At 43.5% G+C, this 22,438-nt stretch overlaps 1 protein-coding gene across 1 annotated transcript; it reads right to left on the bottom strand.

The window, feature by feature from the left end:
- Window positions 1-5,558: 5,558 nt before the first annotated feature.
- LOC110519327 (Na(+)/H(+) exchange regulatory cofactor NHE-RF2-like) lies at window positions 5,559-10,881 on the bottom strand. The gene is made up of 4 exons (XM_036974078.1): window positions 10,526-10,881; window positions 9,627-9,780; window positions 9,245-9,453; window positions 5,559-8,776 (listed from the first exon to the last, which is right to left on the bottom strand). The coding sequence occupies exons 1-4, from the start codon at window positions 10,694-10,696 to the stop codon at window positions 8,615-8,617; spliced, it is 696 nt and encodes a 231-aa protein (XP_036829973.1). The 5' UTR covers window positions 10,697-10,881; the 3' UTR covers window positions 5,559-8,614.
- Window positions 10,882-22,438: the final 11,557 nt, after the last annotated feature.

The raw sequence follows: 22,438 nt of genomic DNA, 5'->3' as shown, positions 1-22,438 counted from the left end.
ACCAGGTCCAGGTATATGTCAATGTGAGGTTACCAGGTATAGGTTAATATGAGGTAGCCAGGTCCAGGTTAAAATGAGGTTGCCAAGTCCAGATATAGGTTAATATGAGGTTGCCAGGTCCAGGTTAATATGAGGTTGCCAGGTATAGGCTAATATGAGGTTGCCAGGTCCAGGTTAATATGAGGTTGCCAGGTCCAGGTATAGGTTAATATGAGGTGTCCAGGTATAGGTTAATATGAGGTGTCCATGTGTAGGTTAATATGAGGTTGCCAGGTCCAGGTATAGGCTAATATGAGGTTGCCAGGTCCAGGTATAGGCTAATATGAGGTTGCCAGGTCCAGGTATAGGCTAATATGAGGTTTCCAGGTATAGGCTAGTATGAGGTTGCCAGGTCCAGGTATAGGTTAATATGAGGTTGCCAGGTCCAGGTATAGGTTAATATGAGGTTGCCAGGTCCAGGTATAGGCTAATATGAGGTTGCCAGGTCCAGGTTAATATGAGGTTGCCAGGTCCAGGTTAATATGAGGTTGCCAGGTCCAGGTTAATATGAGGTTGCCAGGTCCAGGTATAGGTTAATATGAGGTTGCCAGGTCCATGTATAGGTTAATATGAGTTTGCCAGGTCCAGGTATAGGCTAATATGAGGTTGCCAGGTCCAGGTAGTGTCCCCCCCAGATTGTATGCTACGCTTACTGTATCAGGTGTTGCCAGGTTCAGGTAGCCTACAGGCTAATATGGGGTTGCCAGTTTTCAGGTATTCTTCCCCCCCGAGCCACTGAAAATCCCTGACAGACTGTGTGATACAATATCAGGTTTCCAGGTCTGGGAAGCTGAATGGGTATGAATGAGTGAGTTGCCAGATATTCCTACTGTATCAGGTTTCCAGGTTCTGTGTAGAGTTTCCCCCCCAGCCATTGGAAATGTCCCAGAATCACTTCACCAGGAACCCCCCTGGCTACTGGGAACAGTCTCACTGTGTGTGTGTCAGAGGAGGCTGGTAGGAGGAGCTATTGGAGGATGGGCTCATTGTTATGGCTGGAATGGAGTCAATGGAACGATATACGACACTTCAAACCACATGATTGACTCCGTTCCATTTACGTTCCTATAGCTCCTCCCACCAGCCTCCACTTGTGTGTGTGTGTGTGTCAATCGCCTAACCACAGACTATCGCTGCAGCGCAGCACCAGGCGCCCCGCAGTAACCCTATCGTCTAAGCGCAGCCTGGACGTGCCAAAATATGCCCTTTCCCCCTCCCTCCTTCAACTAAATGTACTCCTGCAGATGAAGAATGTTTCGGTCTATTCGTCACAATACGAAGCAATTCTGAGGGCGCTGTGCGCTATGCGTCATGTTCCATTCACCGGTAATGGCACGTGGCCCGCTTGGCATTCCAGCACTGAGAAGAAGGGAATAAAGTAACTGGGGAGTAAATTGCTACTACATTGAACAATATCCTTCACATCCCAATATATTCAACTAGATTTAAGGTGCTATACAACGTGTGACATTTAGACCTAGTAGTGTTAAAAAGCTACCACATCTCTGGTTATAGGACACTTACCGCGGTGCAGTGTTTTGTAAATGGAAAAAAATCCTGAACACTATTTACAATTATTATTATTTTTTGACCTTGTTTTTACTCCGTTCTTCTCGCACCCTTCGGTGTCTCTGAGAAAGGTTTTCGGTTAACCCGTCTATTACTACGGGACTGGAGCTGCTAATGTGTGTGCGAACAAAGGCAACGATCAGCGCGCTCTGACAGGAAAGGGAATTCATTTTGATTGACGTCAGAGGCATAGGTCCTCCTTTCTCCGGAGAGAGAGAGCGAGAGAGAAAGAGTAAGTGTGTGTGTGTGTGTGTGTGTGTGTTTGCACAGCCATACACTATAAGAGACAAGTCAAGGCCACACCATAATGAGGCTAAAGTCACTGTACAACTTTACACTTCGAGGGTCTTTATTGGCATGGGAAACATATGTTAACATTGCCAAAGCAAGTGAAATAGATAATAAACAGAAGAGAAATAAACAATAAAAATGAACAGTAAACATTACACTCACAAAAGTTCCAAAATAATAGATAGATAATGTCATTATGTCTATGCACAGTGTTGTTACGATGTGCAAATACTTAAAGTACAAAAGGGAAAAAGAGCGAGAGAGAGACTGAGACAATGAAGGAGAGAGGTAAAGAGAGAGAGACAGACAGACTGAGACAATGAAGGAGAGAGGTAGAGAGAGAGAGACAGAGACAATGGAGAGAGGTAAAGAGAGAGACAGACTGAGAAAATGAAGGAGAGAGAGACAGACTGAGACAATGGAGGAGAGAGGTAAAGAGAGAGAGACAGACTGAGACAATGAAGGAGAGAGGTAAAGAGAGAGACAGACTGAGACAATGAAGGAGAGAGGTAAAGAAAGAGAGAGACTGAGACAATGAAGGAGAGAGGTAAAGAGAGAGAGAGACAGACAGAAAATGAAGGAGAGAGGTAAAGAAAGAGAGAGACTGACACAATGAAGGAGAGAGGTAAAGAAAGAGAGACTGAGACAATGAAGGAGAGAGAGACAGACTGAGAATGAAGGAGAGAGGTAAAAGAGACAGACTGAGACAATGAAGGAGAGAGGTAAAGAGAGAGAGACAGACTGAGACAATGAAGGAGAGAGGTAAAGAGAGAGAGACAGACAGACAATGAAGGAGAGAGAGACAAACTGAGAATGAAGGAGAGAGGTAAAAGAGACAGACTGAGACAATGAAGGAGAGAGGTAAAGAGAGAGAGACAGACTGAGACAATGAAGGAGAGAGGTAAAGAGAGAGACTGACACAATGAAGGAGAGAGGTAAAGAGAGACATACAGGTGGTCTCCACGTGTTCCTGTCTGACTTGTACAGTTTATATTACTGCTCATAATCCCTCACTGATGAAAGACAACACACACTATGCTGTTGAAAGACTGTCTGCCAGTCTATATACATTGCCATGTGTTAACATGATCCCTCTAGTCTAGAGGCTACAGATATATGGTAAATACGTGATGGTGTTGAGAGTGGAGTGTGTGTGTGTGTGTGTGTGTGTGTGTGTGTGTGTGTGTGTGTGTGTGTGTGAAGAGCTGCTTTGTAAAATCAAGCTAAATAAACCAGCACGAAAGTCATGGGGGGAAATGAGGCTGAACGCTACACACACACACGTAAACACACACCAGCGCACACACAGACCCGCGTAAACACACCATCGCACACACACACACACACACATACCCGAGTAAACACACCAGCGCACACACCCGCGTAAACACACACCAGCGCACACACCTACAGGAAGAGAGAAAGAGTGTCTGTGTGTTTACAGTGAACTTGTTTTATGTGTTTGCCTTTTCATGTGTGTAAATGTGTTAGACTTCCTGTTTGTCTGTACAGTGTTTGTCCTCGTTCAATGCTGTTGTTTCCCCTTCTAGCAGATACTGTGTGTCATTAAGCTGCTGTTTTTGCCCCTTCTAGCAGATACTGTGTGTCATTAAGCAGCTGTTGTTCAGGCTGCTCTATCACTTCCTGCAACACGGCCCCCTGAGACAGAGGTCTGGGATCAGGTTCCACCACTCACAACCAATGTGCGCAGCTCCCCAGGGACTGCTGCTGTGCAGAAGAAAAATCAGCTGCGCAGAGAAGCACGAGATTCAACCTCCCTCAACTGTCTAGTTTCCCCCTTAGTTAACAATATCAACCCTTTACTGTGGGAATTGTGATCGAATCAACGTAATTATTAGCTACGTTCAATGCAACATACCGAAACAAAACCAACGATTCAAGAGACTTTGTTGTAGACAGAACTCATCAGAGTAGGATTCTAATGCGTTGACATGCACATACTCTAATCTAAACAGACCGGTGCGCCGTAACCAATCAGAGCTGCAGTAGGCCTATATGCAAATAAACCACTGCCATATATGTGCTATTCACGTTGAACGTGACTGTCTTTACAGAATCAGCGGTCGTGAGAAGATGAGCTGTTTTGAGATCAAAGTGAGAGCTGCATTTAGTCACGTGTGCACATTTGTTCATATCCTTTGCTAGTTTGTGAGTTATCAGCCCAGTTATAGATACGTTTGAGTCAGCAATGGGGGAGTGTTTGTTTCCTACAAGACACAACACGTGTGCATTTCTAGACATCATTTGAAAAGTGACTCCGGTAAAGAGCTTTTTTGTCTTAAAGGGGCAGTGTTGTATTTTGAGACAGGCTTGAATAAGCTAAGTAGCCAATCGGCAGAGGGAAGCATAATTAGTCTGATTCTCTGTAATAATGGGATGAGAATAATAATGCATTCTATTTCATAAAGTGGTTTCTTGCATCAAACGACTAGAACAACATTTTCAGTCGCCACCTTGTCTAAAGGACAAGTGGATTAACAGGTTCATGTCAACAAGCCCTGAATGTGTTTTTCAAACGTCTCATAGAATGTAGCCTACATTGAACACCACACATTGGCTGCTACTGTAGGCTGAATGATAGAACAGATATTTCCATGTTAAAATATTATGGGATGCATTTTCTCCATTGTTTTTGATGGTAGACCTACATTATGATCAAATAGCCACAGTAGCCTACTTGACCACTGTTAAAACTGCAACTTAAAGCTGGTAGAGCCTCAGTGTTCACAGTAAAACTGTAACTTAAAGCTGGTACAGCCTCAGTGTTCACAGTAAAACTGTAACTTAAAGCTGGTACAGCCTCAGTGTTCACAGTAAAACTGTAACTTAAAGCTGGTACAGCCTCAGTGTTCACAGTAAAACTGTAACTTAAAGCTGGTACAGCCTCAGTGTTCACAGTAAATCTGTAACTTAAAGCTGGTAGAGCCTCAGTGTTCACAGTAAAACTGTAACTTAAAGCTGGTACAGCCTCAGTGTTCACAGTAAATGCGTGCTGGACCTGAAATTTGCTCAGCCCCGGAAAGAATATTAGAGGGAACATTGCTCACAACTCTGTTGTTAAGGCTCCTCTATCACTTCCTGCAGCATGGCCCCCCTTAGACACAGGTCTCAGATCAGGTTACACCACTCACAACTCAATCATTAATCATTAGGGGAGTCTAATACACAGCTGGCCTTACATCAGTGTCTATGGGCAACTTCATCCTACTTCTGGGGTGTATTCAGGGACGTGAAATACTTTGAACGTTGCAGATAGAAATATATTGAATAGAGTTCACACCATTCTCTGTTCTATTGGACAGGCAATCATGTCTGTTCTACATGATACATTTCTATCTGAATGTTCTGTCGGTTACATCCTCCTGAGAAGACCACTGTTTAGCATATCTCTGTTTAATCAAACTACAACACATGCGGTTCAATGTGCTTATCATAATAATAATAAAGGCTGCTCCTGTAATTCATTGGCTGGGGAGTTGTCTCCATCTGGTGGCCACAGCATGTAACTGCATATCTCTGAGCTAGTGAGACCATACACTTGTTCCTGCTTTCACTTTTCACATGTCCACATGTTTGGCATCACTGCCTTTGACAAGTGGGATCTATCTACCATATATCACTTTAAAATATGTGAGAAAATGTCCCCTCAAAACACATTTAAGAATTATTCTAGATCATATTGATTGTGAAGAGATGGTGCAACAAAAGAGAAACCATACCACTGCTCATCTACAGCAATACAGAACGACAGTGTTAAACATTTATTTTGTCATTTTATTTCATATTAATGTCCAGTCCACTTTGTGTTCATATAATAGCCTTGGTTACAGTAGATTCATATTTACAACTGGAGAGATTATCAAATTAAATGTAACTTAGTTACATTAGATACAAATCTACAACTGGAGAGATGATCAAATTAAAAGTAACTTAGTTACATTAGATACAAATCTACAACTGGAGAGATGATCAAATTAAAAGTAACTTAGTTACATTAGATACAAATCTACAACTGGAGAGATGATCAAATTAAAAGTAACTTAGTTACATTAGATACAAATTTACAACTGGAGAGATGATCACATTAAAAGTAACTTAGTTACATTAGATACAAATTTACAACTGGAGAGATGATCACATTAAAAGTAACTTAGTTACATTAGATACAAATTTACAACTGGAGAGATGATCACATTAAAAGTAACTTAGTTACATTAGATACAAATCTACAACTGGAGAGATGATCACATTAAAAGTAACTTAGTTACATTAGATACAAATCTACAAGTGGAGAGATGATCACATTAAAAGTAACTTAGTTACAATAGATACAAATCTACAACTGGAGAGATGATCAAATTAAATGTAACTTTGTTACATTAGATACAAATTTACAACTGGAGAGATGATCACATTAAAAGTAAGGCCGGGATTCACTATTCACCTTTTAAAGGGAAAGTTCCCGCGATCGCAGAAGACCGCATTCACGGCAAATTCTGCACATGTCGGCTCCATTGTCAATTACCTTTAAATGTCATCCGTGCTACAATGCAGATCTAGCGCTGATCTGATTGAATCCCGGCACTGAGACATCGGTCTGCACTGAAACTAGCTTAGCTTCGTAACCAAACTAGTCAAACGAACTAAAATGGGTCCATTTATGAATTCCTCTAAAAAGTGATGAATGTTTGAGGACAACGAAAGTGGGATTCAACCACAAACAATAATATAATTACACAAAATATAAACAAATCTAGAGCTTAACCCGGCTCCTCCCATTTCTTCCTTCAACTCAGAGTTCTGTTCTGGACAGCAGAGACAGACAAAGCTGGCTGGGTGTGTCTTACTTTCCAACCGGAAATTGTGACAGAATAAAAACCAAATATTTAAATACTAGAAGAACACAGTTTGTAAACAAATTGCTAATAATATCACAGAATAATATAAATCAGTCATAATCACATAAATAGTGGTTTTATCTTAATGGCGAACCGTTCAGGCATTTGTTGGCCTACACATTGACACAAGTCTCTCTCTGCAGTCTAGGCAACATTTATGCTGTAGAGTTCAGTCAACCCAATGTAATGCACCCAATTCCCAATGTGTCTCCTCTTCCCTCATTACAAAGGACTTCAGTAACTCGTATCTCTTCATCTGAAAATCCATTGAGATCCTGGACTTTCCTTCTCTACCTCTGTGACGCCCATCACACTAATTTGAGTGTTTGTCTCTGTTTCTCAGCGTCTCTTCATCTCACGGTCAGAGGATTCATCCCCTCAGTCTGTCCATCATTCAGACGTCCGTGTCTATGACGTGATGTGGTTCCTACGTACCTCATTTATACATCTGAGAAGCTCGCTTCTATACTCTCAAAAGGGCTATGTAGAACCATTTGTCCCTGTTGAACCCTCTGGAAAAGGTTCCAGGTAAGAACCAGGTCAGGTCAGACGATAACCCCTTTAGGTTCCAAACAGCAGCCTTTCAAGAGTTCTATTTGGAACAAGAGGTTCTATCTGGAACCAAAAAGGGTTCTTTATTGTGCCTTGGAGTTAGATCTTAGCGCAGCATCTGCTGTGACCGTGAAGTCCGGTCCGTGAGAGGAAGACTCGGCCACAGGGGTCACATCTGTAAGCCGGCCCGGATGTTGTGGTGTCCTGACGTTCTTACCTCAGATCTAATAAAACTAGGATCAGATCCTTCCCTATACAATTTATTGTATTCATTATGACATAAAAAAAAAACTCTAAACTGATCCTAGATCAGTACTCCTACTTTGAGACACTTTGTGGATACGGGCCCACCTCTCAGTCTTTTGGGAAACAATCCACCCTGTTTTTCTGTGGAGGGTGAAGAGGTGGGGTGGGGTTCGGTGTGTGGTGGTTGGGCCAGTGAATGTTTCTTACTAGTTGCTGTAGAAGGAAAAAAAAACTTTCAGTGAAATCACAGCTCTGAGAAACGTTTAGGAGCCATGGAAACAAGAGCCATGGAAACTAGAGCCATGGAAACAAGAGCCATGGAAACAAGTGGAACTGAGTCAATTATCCTGGCTAAATACTTCAACATGATTTATCCTCATCCTAAGGTACTGTAATAATCCATAGTAGTGGTATATGGAGGTGTAGCAGATATGGGACGGTCATGGCTGCTCATGGTCACGTGATGAGGGAGCCCCGCGTGTGACTTCACAATAAGTGTTGGCCCTCAGACACACAGGGAATTTCCTCTTTGTCTAATGGTTAAGATGTTGGTTTGTCCCGTGGGAGACCAGGGTTCAGATCCTGCCGGGGACAGAGGCTTTCTGTGTTTTTCTCAGAGTTGTTTCGGAGCCACTGCAGCCTTTTATCTTGATTGGCTGTTGAAGCTCTGTCACATGACGCACCATAACGAGCAGCCGAGCAGCAGCGGGAGGTCCTCCTATCACCTCTCACCTCAGAACATTGGCTGGTGAAGCTCTGTCACATGACACACCATAACGAACGTCAGCCGTGCGCAGCGTGAGGTCCTCCTATCGCCTCTCACCACAAAACATTGGCTGCCATTTGCTATTAATTTCCCACGATGAAATTGTCTCCGGGCTGATGATCTACTGCGCACGGCCAACATTGGTTATGGTGTGTCCCTGTGCCAGACCTTTATCAACCTTGAGGGACTTAAGAACATTGTTGTGAAGGTTCTGTGTGGTTCTGTGTGGTTCTCAGAAGTTGCTGAAGATCTCCTGCTTCTTGCTCCAGTCCATAGGGGGCGCTCTCTTCTTGCCGTGTTGGGCCCTCTCTTTGGCCTCGGCTGCCGTGGGGCTCAGATGCAGTCCGCTGTCCAGGAACGGGTCTGAAACACGGCGCTCATAATCCTCAGGGACCTAGAGAGATACACGTACGCAGACACACACACACACACACACACACACACACACACACACACACACAGTATTTGATGTTTAAACTTTTTAGTTAGTAAATAAATACACAGCCCAAAACAAGTCATTTCATTTGAGTATTTTAATGGTCATTTGTAAAAACCAAATTGTATTTGAGAGTATTTTCAAATACTTATTTCAAATACTATTTTCAAATACCTGCGTTAAATGTATGGGAGTGTATTTGAGTATTTTCAAAAAATATTAAACTACTTGTCTTTTCAAATAAAATATATTTGAATACTTACTTTGAATGTATGTGAAAGTAACTGAGATATTTGAAATAGTATTTGAACCCAGTTCTGCACATATTACATATTACACATGTGTTACATACATGTTACATACATGTTACATATTTACATACAACAAACCAGAAACTTGCTACAGGATAGACACACACATACACACCTGAATGCTCATATCTGAGCTGCTGAATTCTGATTGGGTAGTCGAGCCACGTGAGTACTGGGAATTGGTCTGTGAATTGGGCGAGCCGTTGGTGATTGGTGAGCCCATCAGGGTGACGTTGATGATTGGTGGATCCATTGGAGTGAGGTCAGTGGTTGAAGAGGGGGTGGGTGGGGCGCTGTCTGTCATTGGCTCGTCCACATAGACCTCTGGAACGCAGGAACAAACCACATGAGCAACTTGACAAAATCTTTACAGATGAATCCTTCAAACTGAAATATGTTTGTGGTCATTAATGGTTTAGATGCAAATATGAGTCGTGTGTGTGGATTTCTGTCCGAGAGAGAGGAGAGAGAGAGAGAGGAGAAAGACATCCTTTGACCTCTGACATGTGTGCTGGTGGGCGTGACCCCGAGCCTCTTGAACAGCTCGTCTGTTTCCGCGTCGACCACCAGGAGGCGTGTCTCGTCCCCCCCGCCACGTATAAACGCCACCACCTCTGAGTGTCTCAACGCCTCGATGTTCACTCCATTCACCTGGGGGAGGAGAGGAGGATGAATTCATGAGTGAATGGATGTTATTAGCCACATGTAAAATGTTTATAGAGCTGCCTGAACCATTGGCCTCCATTTACCTGGGGGAGGAGAGGAGTAGTTTTACAGGCAGACATTGGAAATAACTATTTGTTCTTAACTGACCTGCAGGAATCTCTGTCAGGTATCCAGAATCTCTGATTTATGCATCTAGGACTGATTTTAAACTAGATTTGAAGATACTTGCTTTATTGCTAAATGTATGTGTGTATGTTGTGTGTATGTCAATTGTGACAAAAAAAAATGGATGTATATGATCACTACCAAGTTGGTTTTTAGCAAGTTACACAAAGCTGCAGTTACACAACCTGTCCAGTAGTTAGCACATGACTCCAGCCCTTGTGACTGGGATGTAAGCGAGAGAGAGAAGGCAGTGATCTGTAATCTGATTTCGTTAAGCTCCGTGGCAACTTTAATTTTGCATATCTCTCTCTCTCTCTCTCTCTCACTCTTTCTCTCATCCTACACATTCCTAATGTGTCCTGAATCACACACACACACAAATGCACCCCCACCCTCCCTCCCTCCCTCCCACACTAACCCTACAGGGTAACCTAACCTGCCAAAGTCCATGTAATAAGCTCTTATCTAAGCTAATCTCATCTCTGTGTGTGTGTGTCTAAGGTAACACACACACACATACACACACAGACTGTCTCTCTCTCTCTCTCTCTCGATCTGGCCCTACCTCCACCAGCCTGTCCCGGGATCTGAGGTCTGCGTGTTGGGCGGGGGACCCGGGATCCACGCTGCGTATGAACTGTCCTCGCCGTGTTCTGTCACTGTGCAGGTTGAACCCGTATCCCAGCTCCCCCTTCACCATGTGACACAGCCGGTGGAGGAGCTCCACCGTCGCCATGGGAAACTCTGTATCTAACGACGCTGTCTCCGATGGCAACTACAGATAGAGAGACAGAGAGAGAGAGGAAACACAATGACAGAAAAGGTTTGACATTGTAATTTAAAATCTAAGTTCTAATTTGGTTCAGTAGTGGTGGAACGTAACTCAAGAGTATTCTGATGGCAGCTTTGAGAGTGAAGACCATAACAAACAGACAGAGAGTGAAGACCATAACAAACAGACAGAGAGTGAAGACCATAACAAACAGACAGTGAAGACCTTAACAAACAGACAGTGAGTGAAGACCATAACAAACAGACAGTGAGTGAAGACCATAATGAACAGACAGTAAAGACCATAACAAACAAACAGACAGTGAGTGAAGACCATAACAAACAAACAGACAGTGAGTGAAGACCATAACAAACAGACAGAGAGTGAAGACCATAACAGACAGACAGTGAGTGAAGACCATAACAGACAGACAGTGAGTGAAGACCATAACAAACAGACAGTGAGTGAAGACCATAACAAACAGACAGTGAGTGAAGACCATAATGAACAGACAGAGAGTGAAGACCATAACAAACAAACAGAGAAGACCATAACAAACAAACAGACAGTGAGTGAAGACCATAACAAACAGACAGTGAGTGAAGACCATAACAAACAGACAGTGAGTGAAGACCATAACAAACAAACAGACAGAGAGTGAAGACCATAACAAACAGACAGAGAGTGAAGACCATAACAAACAGACAGTGAGTGAAGACCATAACAAACAGACAGTGAGTGAAGACCATAACAAACAGACAGTGAGTGAAGACCATAACAAACAGACAGTGAGTGAAGACCATAACAAACAGACAGTGAGTGAAGACCATACAAACAGACAGTGAGTGAAGACCATAACAAACAGACAGTGAGTGAAGACAATATCAAAACAGACAGAGAGTGAAGACCATAACAAACAGACAGTGAAGACCTTAACAAACAGACAGTGAAGACCATAACAAACAGACAGTGAGTGAAGACCATAACAAACACAGTGAAGACCATAACAAACAAACAGACAGTGAGTGAAGACCATAACAAACAGACAGTGAGTGAAGACCATAACAAACAGACAGAGAGTGAAGACCATAACAAACAGACAGTGAGTGAAGACCATAACAAACAGACAGTGAAGACCATAAAACAGACAGAGTGAAGACCATAACAAACATACAGTGTGTGAAGACCATAATGAACAGCCAGAGAGTGAAGACCTTAACAAACAGCCAGTGAGTGAAGACCATAACAAACAGACAGTGAGTGAAGACCATAACAAACAGACAGTGAGTGAAGACCATAACAAACAGACAGTGAGTGAAGACCATAACAAACAGACAGTGAGTGAAGACCATAACAAACAGACAGTGAAGACCATAAAACAGACAGTGAAGACCATAAAACAGACAGTGAAGACCATAATGAACAGACAGAGAGTGAAGACCTTAACAAACAGCCAGTGAGTGAAGACCATAACAAACAGACAGAGAGTGAAGACCATAACAAACAGACAGTGAGTGAAGACCATAATGAACAGACAGAGAGTGAAGACCATAACAAACAGACAGTGAGTGAAGACCATAACAAACAGACAGAGAGTGAAGACCATAACAAACACAGTGAAGACCATAACAAACAAACAGACAGTGAGTGAAGACCATAACAAACAGACAGAGAGTGAAGACCATAACAAACAGACAGTGAGTGAAGACCATTACAAACAGACAGTGAGTGAAGACCATAACAAACAGACAGTGAGTGAAGACCATAACAAACAGACAGAGTGAAGACCATAACAAACAGACAGTGAGTGAAGACCATAACAAACAGACAGTGAGTGAAGACCATAACAAACAGACAGTGAGTGAAGACCATAATGAACAGACAGAGAGTGAAGACCATAACAAACAGACAGTGTGTCTGTGGGGGTATGTCTCTATCAGTTTTGCACATCGAGAGACTGACATTTTTTCCCATTCCTCCTTGCAAAACAGCTCGAGCTCAGTGAGGTTGGATGGAGAGCATTTGTGAACAGCAGTTTTCAGTTCTTTCCACAGATTCTCGATTGGATTCAGGTCTGGACTTTGACTTGGCCATTCTAACACCTGGATATGTTTATTTTTGAACCATTCCATTGTAGATTTTGCTTTATGTTTTGGATCATTGTCTTGTTGGAAGACATATCTCCGTCCCAGTCTCAGGTCTTTTGCAGACTCCATCAGGCTTTCTTCCAGAATGGTCCTGTATTTGGCTCAATCCATCTTCCCATCAATTTTAACCATCTTCCCTGTCCCTGCTGAAGAAAAGCAGGCCCAAACCATGATGCTGCCACCACCATGTTTGACAGTGGGGATGGTGTGTTCAGCTGTGTTGCTTTTACGCCAAACATAACGTTTTGCATTGTTGCCAAAAAGTTCAATTTTGGTTTCATCTGACCAGAGCACCTTCTTCCACATGTTTGGTGTGTCTCCCAGGTGGCTTGTGGCAAACTTTAAACAACACTTTTTATGGATATCTTTAAGAAATGGCTTTCTTCTTGCCACTCTTCCATAAAGGCCAGATTTGTGCAATATACGACTGATTGTTGTCCTATGGACAGAGTCTCCCACCTCAGCTGTAGATCTCTGCAGTTCATCCAGAGTGATCATGGGCCTCTTGGCTGCATCTCTGATCAGTCTTCTCCTTGTATGAGCTGAAAGTTTAGAGGGACGGCCAGGTCTTGGTAGATTTGCAGTGGTCTGTACTCCTTCCATTTCAATATTATCGCTTGCACAGTGCTCCTTGGGATGTTTAAAGCTTGGGAAATCTTTTTGTATCCAAATCCGGCTTTAAACTTCTTCACAACAGTATCTCGGACCTGCCTGGTGTGTTCCTTGTTCTTCATGATGCTCTCTGCGCTTTTGACGGACCTCTGAGACTATCACAGTGCCGGTGCATTTATACGGAGACTTGATTACACACAGGTGGATTGTATTTATCATCATTAGTCATTTAGGTCAACATTGGATCGTTCAGAGATCCTCACTGAACTTCTGGAGAGAGTTTGCTGCACTGAAAGTAAAGGGGCTGAATAATTTTGCACGCCCAATTTTTCAGTTTTTGATTTGTTAAAAAAGTTTGAAATATCCAATAAATGTCGTTCCACTTCATGATTGTGTCCCACTTGTTGTTGATTCTTCACAAACAAATACAGTTTTATATCTTTATGTTTGAAGCCTGAAATGTGGCAAAAGGTCGCAAAGTTCAAGGGGGCCGAATACTTTCGCAAGGCACTGTAGATGTATATGTAAGTTATTAGTTAATCTCTTCAGATATATTTCACTGAGACCCTCCCCACCTACCTACCTACCTACCTATCTACCTACCTACCTACCTACCTACCTACCTACCTACCTACCTACCTACCTACCTACCTACCTACCAACCAACCTCCCCACCTACCTACCTACCTACCTACCTACCTACCTACCAACCAACCTCCCCACCTACCTACCTACCTACCTACCTACCTACCTACCTACCTACCTACCTACCTACCTACCTACCAACCAACCTCCCCACCTACCTACCTACCTACCTACATATAAAAATAAAAAAAATCTTCATAATTACATATATTTCAGCAGTTAGGGGGGAAAAAATGCATGAGCACAAAAATCTATAGTTGTGTTGTTACAGAGACCCGTGCTGCCACACAGTGTGTGACAGCTCTCTCCCTCACACACACACACACACCCCCCACACACCCTTCTCTGTCCCCGTCCTAACCCGTTCTCTCTCGCTGCTCCAGAGTTGAAACAGGGATAATGTTGTGGTAATGTGATCAGTCTTCTATAAGCGTGACCCAGTACTCTTTGTGTGACTCAGAATATCTGGAAACACACACACCTGCACACATACACACATACACACACACACCTACACACACACACCTATACACCTACACACCTACACACACACACACACACACACACACACACACCTACACACACACACACACACACCTACATACACACACCTACACACATACACACACACACACACACACACCTACACACACACACACCTACACACATACACACACACACCTACACACATACACACACCTACACACCCACACACACAATGCGGATGTGTGTGTCGCCGTTTGTCACAGTTTGTGCCATGGCAACAAACCAGAACACCTTGACGACTGGTTGCCATGGCTGACAGGGTGTTTAAGGTGAGTTGGAGTGTTAATGCTCCAGGACATGGGAGGGAGGGAGGGAGGGAGGGAGGGAGGGAGGGGGAGAGAGAGAGGGACTTCTGATGTCTTGGTTGGCCTCTTTATGTCCTCCCTACACCAGCTAAATCCAGAACCATATATACACTCTATATCTGTCTCTGTCCTAATCAACCAACCGACACACACCAGTCCCAAAACATCTGTCTGGTACCAACATCAAACTGACCTCAAAAGCTCAAAGCCTGTCTATCTCCCTGGAGGGTATTTATTTGGGGGTCAACTGGGGAATATCTCTGAAGTCACAGTTTTCCATGGCAAGGAAGAGGAGGCTGAAGAGGAGGCTGAAGAGGAAGGTGAAGAGGAGGCCGAAGAGGAGGCTGAAGAGGAGGCTGAAGAGGAGGCCGAAGAGGAGGGTGAAGAGGAGGCCGAAGAGGAGGGTGAAGAGGAGGCTGAAGAGGAAGGTGAAGAGGAGGCTGAAGAGGAGGCCGAAGAGGAGGCTGAAGAGGAGGCTGAAGAGGAGGCTGAAGAGGAAGGTGAAGAGCAGGCTGAAGAGGAGGCCGAAGAGGAGGCCGAAGAGGAGGCCGAAGAGGAGGCTGAAGAGGAAGGGGAAGAGGAGGCTGAAGAGGAGGCTGAAGAGGAGGCCGAAGAGGAGGGTGAGTCAGGATTAGATGTGTGATGAGGGTCAGGGTTAAATTAGTTTCCTGTAGCAACAGATTTAGAAGTCTAGATAATGACGGTTGGAGTTGGAGGTGAGAGATCAGCCGGTAATAGATAACAGTAACCAGACAGTCAGATTGATCAGTCCGTAATAGATACCAGTAACCAGACAGTCAGATTGATTAGCCGGTAATAGATACCAGTAACCAGACAGTCAGATTGATCAGCCGGAAATAGATACCAGTAACCAGACAGTTAGATTGATCAGACGGAAATAGATACCAGTAACCAGACAGTCAGATTGATCAGCCCGTAATAGATACCAGTAACCAGACAGTCAGATTGATCAGCCCGTAATAGATACCAGTAACCAGACAGTCAGATTGATCAGCCGGTAATAGATACCAGTAACCAGACAGTCAGATTGATCAGCCGGTAATAGATACCGGTAACCAGACAGCCAGATTGATCAACCGGTAACCAGACAGTCAGATTGATCAGCCGGTAACCAGACAGTCAGATTGATCAGCCGGTAACAGATACCAGTAACCAGACAGTCAGATTGATCAACCGGTAACCAGACAGTCAGATGTATCAGCTGGTAATAGATACCAGTAACCAGACAGTCAGATTGATCAGCCGGTAATAGATACCAGTAACCAGACAGTCAGATTGATCAGCCCGTAATAGATACCAGTAACCAGACAGTCAGATTGATCAGCCGGTAACAGATACCAGTAACCAGACAGTCAGATTGATCAACCGGTAACCAGACAGTCAGATGTATCAGCCGGTAATAGATACCAGTAACCAGACAGTCAGATTGATCAGCCGGTAATAGATACTGGTAACCAGACAGTCAGATTGATCAGCCCGTAATAGATACCAGTAACCAGACAGTCAGATTGATCCGCCGGTAACCAGACAGTCAGATTGATCAGCCGGTAATAGATACCAGTAACCAGACAGTCAGATTGATCAACCGGTAACCAAACAATTAGATTGATCAGCCGGTAACCAGACAGCCAGAATGATCAACCGGTAACCAGACAGTTAGATTGATCAGCTAGTACTGGAGCAGAGTGTTCCTATGAAGATAACAGTCTGGTTATGTAATGCAATAAGGGCGTCTGCCAGGATAACACAATATGCTACGGAACAATGCCCGCTGTGTGTGGGTGTGTGGGTGTGTGGGTGTGTGTGCGCGTGTGCGTGTGTGTGTGTGTGTGTGTGTGTATGTGTGTGTGTGTATGTGTGTGTGTGTGTGTCTGCAGACAAATGAAGAGCATTAGGCATATAGGTGTTGACCATCACATGGGGAACTATTTATAGTTCTAGAAATTAATTTCAACAAATACACTGTCTCTATAATCCCTCTAACTAAACCATACTGTCTCTATAATCCCTCTAACTAAACCATACTGTCTGTAATCCCTCTAACTAAACCACACTGTCTCTGTAATCCCTCCAACTAAACCACACTGTCTCTGTAATCCCTCTAACTAAACCACACTGTCTCTGTAATCCCTCTAACTAAACCATACTGTCTCTGTAATCCCTCTAACTAAACCATACTGTCTGTAATCCCTCTAACTAAACCATACTGTCTGTAATCCCTCTAACTAAACCATACTGTCTCTATAATCCCTCTAACTAAACCATACTGTCTGTAATCCCTCTAACTAAACCATACTGTCTCTATAATCCCTCTAACTAAACCATACTGTCTGTAATCCCTCTAACTAAACCATACTGTCTGTAATCCCTCTAACTAAACCATACTGTCTCTATAATCCCTCTAACTAAACCATACTGTCTGTAATCCCTCTAACTAAACCACACTGTCTCTGTAATCCCTCCAACTAAACGACACTGTCTCTGTAATCCCTCTAACTAAACCACACTGTCTCTGTAATCCCTCTAACTAAACCATACTGTCTCTGTAATCCCTCTAACTAAACCATACTGTCTGTAATCCCTCTAACTAAACCATACTGTCTGTAATCCCTCTAACTAAACCATACTGTCTCTGTAATCCCTCTAACTAAACCATACTGTCTCTGTAATCCCTCTAACTAAACCATACTGTCTCTGTAATCCCTCTAACTAAACCATACTGTCTCTGTAATCCCTCTAACTAAACCACACTGTCTCTGTAATCCCTCTAACTAAACCATACTGTCTCTGTAATCCCTCTAACTAAATCATACTGTCTCTATAATCCCTCTAAACCATACTGTCTCTGTAATCCCTCTAACTAAATCATACTGTCTCTATAATCCCTCTAAACCATACTGTCTCTGTAATCCCTCTAACTAAACCATACTGTCTCTGTAATCCCTCTAACTAAACCATAATGTCTCTGTAATCCCTCTAAACCATACTGTCTCTATAATCCCTCTAAACCATACTGTCTCTGTAATCCCTCTAAACCATACTGTCTCTATAATCCCTCTAAACCATACTGTCTCTATAATCCCTCTAAACCATACTGTCTCTGTAATCCCTCTAACTAAATCATACTGTCTCTATAATCCCTCTAAACCATACTGTCTCTGTAATCCTTCTAAACCATACTGTCTCTGTAATCCCTCTAAACCATACTGTCTCTGTAATCCCTCTAACTAAACCATACTGTCTCTGTAATCCCTCTAAACCATACTGTCTCTATAATCCCTCTAAACCATACTGTCTCTATAATCCCTCTAAACCATACTGTCTCTGTAATCCCTCTAACTAAATCATACTGTCTCTGTAATCCCTCTAAACCATACTGTCTCTATAATCCCTCTAAACCATACTGTCTCTATAATCCCTCTAAACCATACTGTCTCTGTAATCCCTCTAACTAAATCATACTGTCTCTATAATCCCTCTAAACCATACTGTCTCTGTAATCATTCTAAACCATACTGTCTCTATAATCCCTCTAACTAAACCATACTGTCTCTGTAATCCCTCTAACTAAACCATACTGTCTCTGTAATCCCTCTAACTAAACCATACTCTCTCTGTAATCCCTCTAAACCATACTGTCTCTGTAATCCTTCTAAACCATACTGTCTCTGTAATCCCTCTAAACCATACTGTCTCTGTAATCCCTCTAAACCATACTGTCTCTGTAATCCTTCTAAACCATACTGTCTCTGTAATCCCTCTAAACCATACTGTCTCTGTAATCCCTCTAACTAAATCATACTGTCTCTATAATCCCTCTAAACCATACTGTCTCTGTAATCCCTCTAACTAAACCATACTGTCTCTGTAATCCCTCTAACTAAAACAACTTCCTACGGGTTTCAATCAGAGGCACATAGCACTTGAAATATAAAAGTACTTTCTGATTGCTTCTACACCTTCAATGCTTGCTGATTGTGGTTTTAGGCTGGGTTTCTGTACAGCACTTTGAGATATCAGGTGATGTACGAAGGGCTATATAAATACATTTGATTTGATTTGATTTGATTGAGCTGAAATCTGCAGCGTTTATCGTGAATAGGATCTCATTAACGGTAGTTCAATGCGCTCGTCGCCAACATGCTGTATACGGGAAGTATTCAGACCCCTTGACGTTTTAAAACCTTTTGTTACGTTACAGCCTCATTCTAGAATCCCCCTCATCAACCTACACACTCCATTATGACAAAGCACAAACAGGTTCTTATACATTTTTGCACATTTTTTTTTTTTTAAACCCTGAAATATCACATTTACATAAGTATTCAGACCCTTTACTCAGTACTTTGTTGAAGCACCTTTCGCAGCGATTACAGCCGCGGGTCTTCTTGGGTTTGAGACTACAAGCTTGGCACACCTGTATTTGGGGGGTTTCTCCCATTCTTCTCTGCAGATCCTCTCAAGCTCTGTCAGGTTGGATGGGGAGTGTCGCTGCACAGCTATTTTCAGGTCTCTCCAGAGATTTTAGATCGGGTTCAAGTCCGGGCTCTGGCTGGGCCACTCAAGGACATTCAGAGACTTATCCCGAAGCCACTCCTGCGTTGTCTTGGCTGTGTGCTTAGGGTCGTTGTCCTGTTAGAAGGTGAACCTTTGCCCCCAGTCTGAGGTCCTGAGCGCTCTTGAGCAGGTTTTCATCAAGGATCTCTCTGTACTTTGCTATGTTCATCTTTCCCTCGATCCTGACTAGTCTCCCAGTCCCTGCCGCTGAAAAACATCCCCACAGCATGATGCTGCCACCACCATGCTTCACCGTAGGGATGGTGCCAGGTTTCCTCCAGACGTGATGCTTGGCATTCAGGCCAAAGAGTTCAATTTTGGTTTCATCAGACCAAAGAATCTTGTTTCTCATGGTCTGAGAGTCCTTTAGGTGCCTTTTGGCAAACTCCAAGCGGGCTGTCATGTGCCTTTTACTGAGGAGTGGCTTTCGTCTGGCCACTCTTCCATAAAGGCCTGTTTGGTGGAGTGGTGCAGAGATGGTTGTCTTTCTGGAAAGTTCTCCCATCGCCACAGAGGAACTTTGGAGCTCTGTCAATTTCGAGTCTCATAGCAAAGGGTCTGAATACTTATGTAAATAAGGTATTTCTGTTTTCGCTTTGTCATTATCGGGTATTGCATGTAGATAGATTATTTATTTATTTATTTAATTTATTTCACCTTGATGAGGTAAAACATGAATTGAATCAGTTTTAGAATAAGGCTGTAACGTAACAAACACCTTGAAAAAGTCAACCCTTTAATAAAAAATAAACTTTCCGAATGCACTGTAGATGTGAACTAGGCCACAGACAGGGGAACGTGGATATAGCAACACTGTGTGTGTCTGTGCTCCCCGTCTGTAAAACAACGCCCCTCCTTCTGCTTCGTTTCATTTCAGAGTGTATTGTAGAAGCTGCAGTACAGTATGTATGTCATCTGATAGGACTGCATCAGTTCCCCAGCAGTGACGCAACACCCTTCACACCTCCACAGGTAGGCCTACAGGGTGAAGAACATGCAGACAGCAGACAAAAGGGGAGAGGATGTGTTCTGAGTGAGTGTGTGTGTGTGTGTGTGTGTGTGTGTGTGTGTGTGTGTGTGTGTGTGTGAGAATGAGCAAGAAAAGGAGAAAGGGGGGAGAAATATCTGCTCAGTTTGAATACCTGTAGAATGTTGGGCCTCCCACCACAGTTTGAATACCTGTAGAATGTTGGGCCTCCCACCACAGTTTGAATACCTGTAGAATGTTGGGCCACCCACCACAGTTTGAATACCTGTAGAATGTTGGGCCACCCACCACAGTTTGAATACCTGTAGAATGTTGGGCCACCCACCACAGTTTGAATACCTGTAGAATGTTGGGCCACCCACCACAGTTTGAATACCTGTAGAATGTTGGGCCACCCACCACAGTTTGAATACCTGTAGAATGTTGGGCCACCCATCACAGTTTGAATACCTGTAGAATGTTGGGCCACCCACCACAGTTTGAATACCTGTAGAATGTTGGGCCTCCCACCACAGTTTGAATACCTGTAGAATGTTGGGCCTCCCACCACAGTTTGAATACCTGTAGAATGTTGGGCCACCCAACACAGTTTGAATACCTGTAGAATGTTGGGCCACCCACCACAGTTTGAATACCTGTAGAATGTTGGGCCACCCACCACAGTTTGAATACCTGTAGAATGTTGGGCCACCCACCACAGTTTGAATACCTGTAGAATGTTGGGCCACCCACCACAGTTTGAATACCTGTAGAATGTTGGGCCACCCACCACAGTTTGAATACCTGTAGAATGTTGGGCCACCCAACACAGCTTGAATACCTGTAGAATGTTGGGCCACCCACCACAGTTTGAATACCTGTAGAATGTTGGGCCACCCACCAGTTTGAATACCTGTAGAATGTTGGGCCACCCACCACAGTTTGAATACCTGTAGAATGTTGGGCCACCCACCAGTTTGAATACCTGTAGAATGTTGGGCCACCCACCACAGTTTGAATACCTGTAGAATGTTGGACCACCCACCACAGTTTGAATACCTCTAGAATGTTGGGCCACCCACCACAGTTTGAATACCTCTAGAATGTTGGGCCACCCACCACAGTTTGAATACCTCTAGAATGTTGGGCCACCCACCACAGTTTGAATACCTGTAGAATGTTGGGCCTCCCACCACAGTTTGAATACCTGTAGAATGTTGGGCCTCCCACCACAGTTTGAATACCTGTAGAATGTTGGGCCACCCACCACAGTTTGAATACCTGTAGAATGTTGGGCCACCCACCACAGTTTGAATACCTCTAGAATGTTGGGCCACCCACCACAGTTTGAATACCTCTAGAATGTTGGGCCACCCACCACAGTTTGAATACCTCTAGAATGTTGGGCCACCCACCACAGTTTGAATACCTGTAGAATGTTGGGCCACCCACCACCATATTCCCTATTCAGTGCAATACTTTTGACCAGAGTCCCATAGGTTAAACGTTGTGCACTATATAAGGATTAGTGATGTGTAGTTTGTGAACGATTCCTTCTTTTTACTGACTCGAGAGTTATGATTCGTTTTTCTGAGTGACTTGTTCATTTTAGTCGGTGGTTTGACCTGCTTGTGCTGGCTGCAGTGAATCCTACAGATGGATTAAAAGCTAGTTATGCTTGATCTGGATGCTCTGACTGGAGGGTGTGACGCAATTGCGGAGCCTCCAGAGGCCAAATTGAGCTCCATCCCACATGATGTTGTAACAATGTGGAGGGCTCCATATAGCTCTGCATTGACATGATTGGTTGAAGGTAGGTCGGGGTGGGAGCTCCTGTGTAAACGCAAACTCACTTCCTTGACAACTTCTTTCACAACAGCTCTGCTCAGCAGCTCAAGAAGTATGA

This window comes from Oncorhynchus mykiss, unplaced genomic scaffold, assembly GCF_013265735.2.
Source record: "Oncorhynchus mykiss isolate Arlee unplaced genomic scaffold, USDA_OmykA_1.1 un_scaffold_399, whole genome shotgun sequence".
Classification (NCBI taxonomy): Eukaryota; Metazoa; Chordata; class Actinopteri; order Salmoniformes; family Salmonidae; genus Oncorhynchus; species Oncorhynchus mykiss.
This window is presented reverse-complemented; position numbering and strand designations above follow the sequence as displayed.

Coding starts and splice junctions, on each gene's coding strand:
- LOC110519327 (XM_036974078.1), bottom strand. CDS start 10,696: ATGGCGACGGTGGAGCTCCTCCACCGGCTGTGTCACATGGTGAAGGGG. Junction 9,781..10,525: donor CCCGGGACAGGCTGGTGGAG/GTAGGGCCAGAT, acceptor CTCCTCCCCCAG/GTGAATGGAGTGAACATCGA. Junction 9,454..9,626: donor CACCAGCACACATGTCAGAG/GTCAAAGGATGT, acceptor CCTGCGTTCCAG/AGGTCTATGTGGACGAGCCA.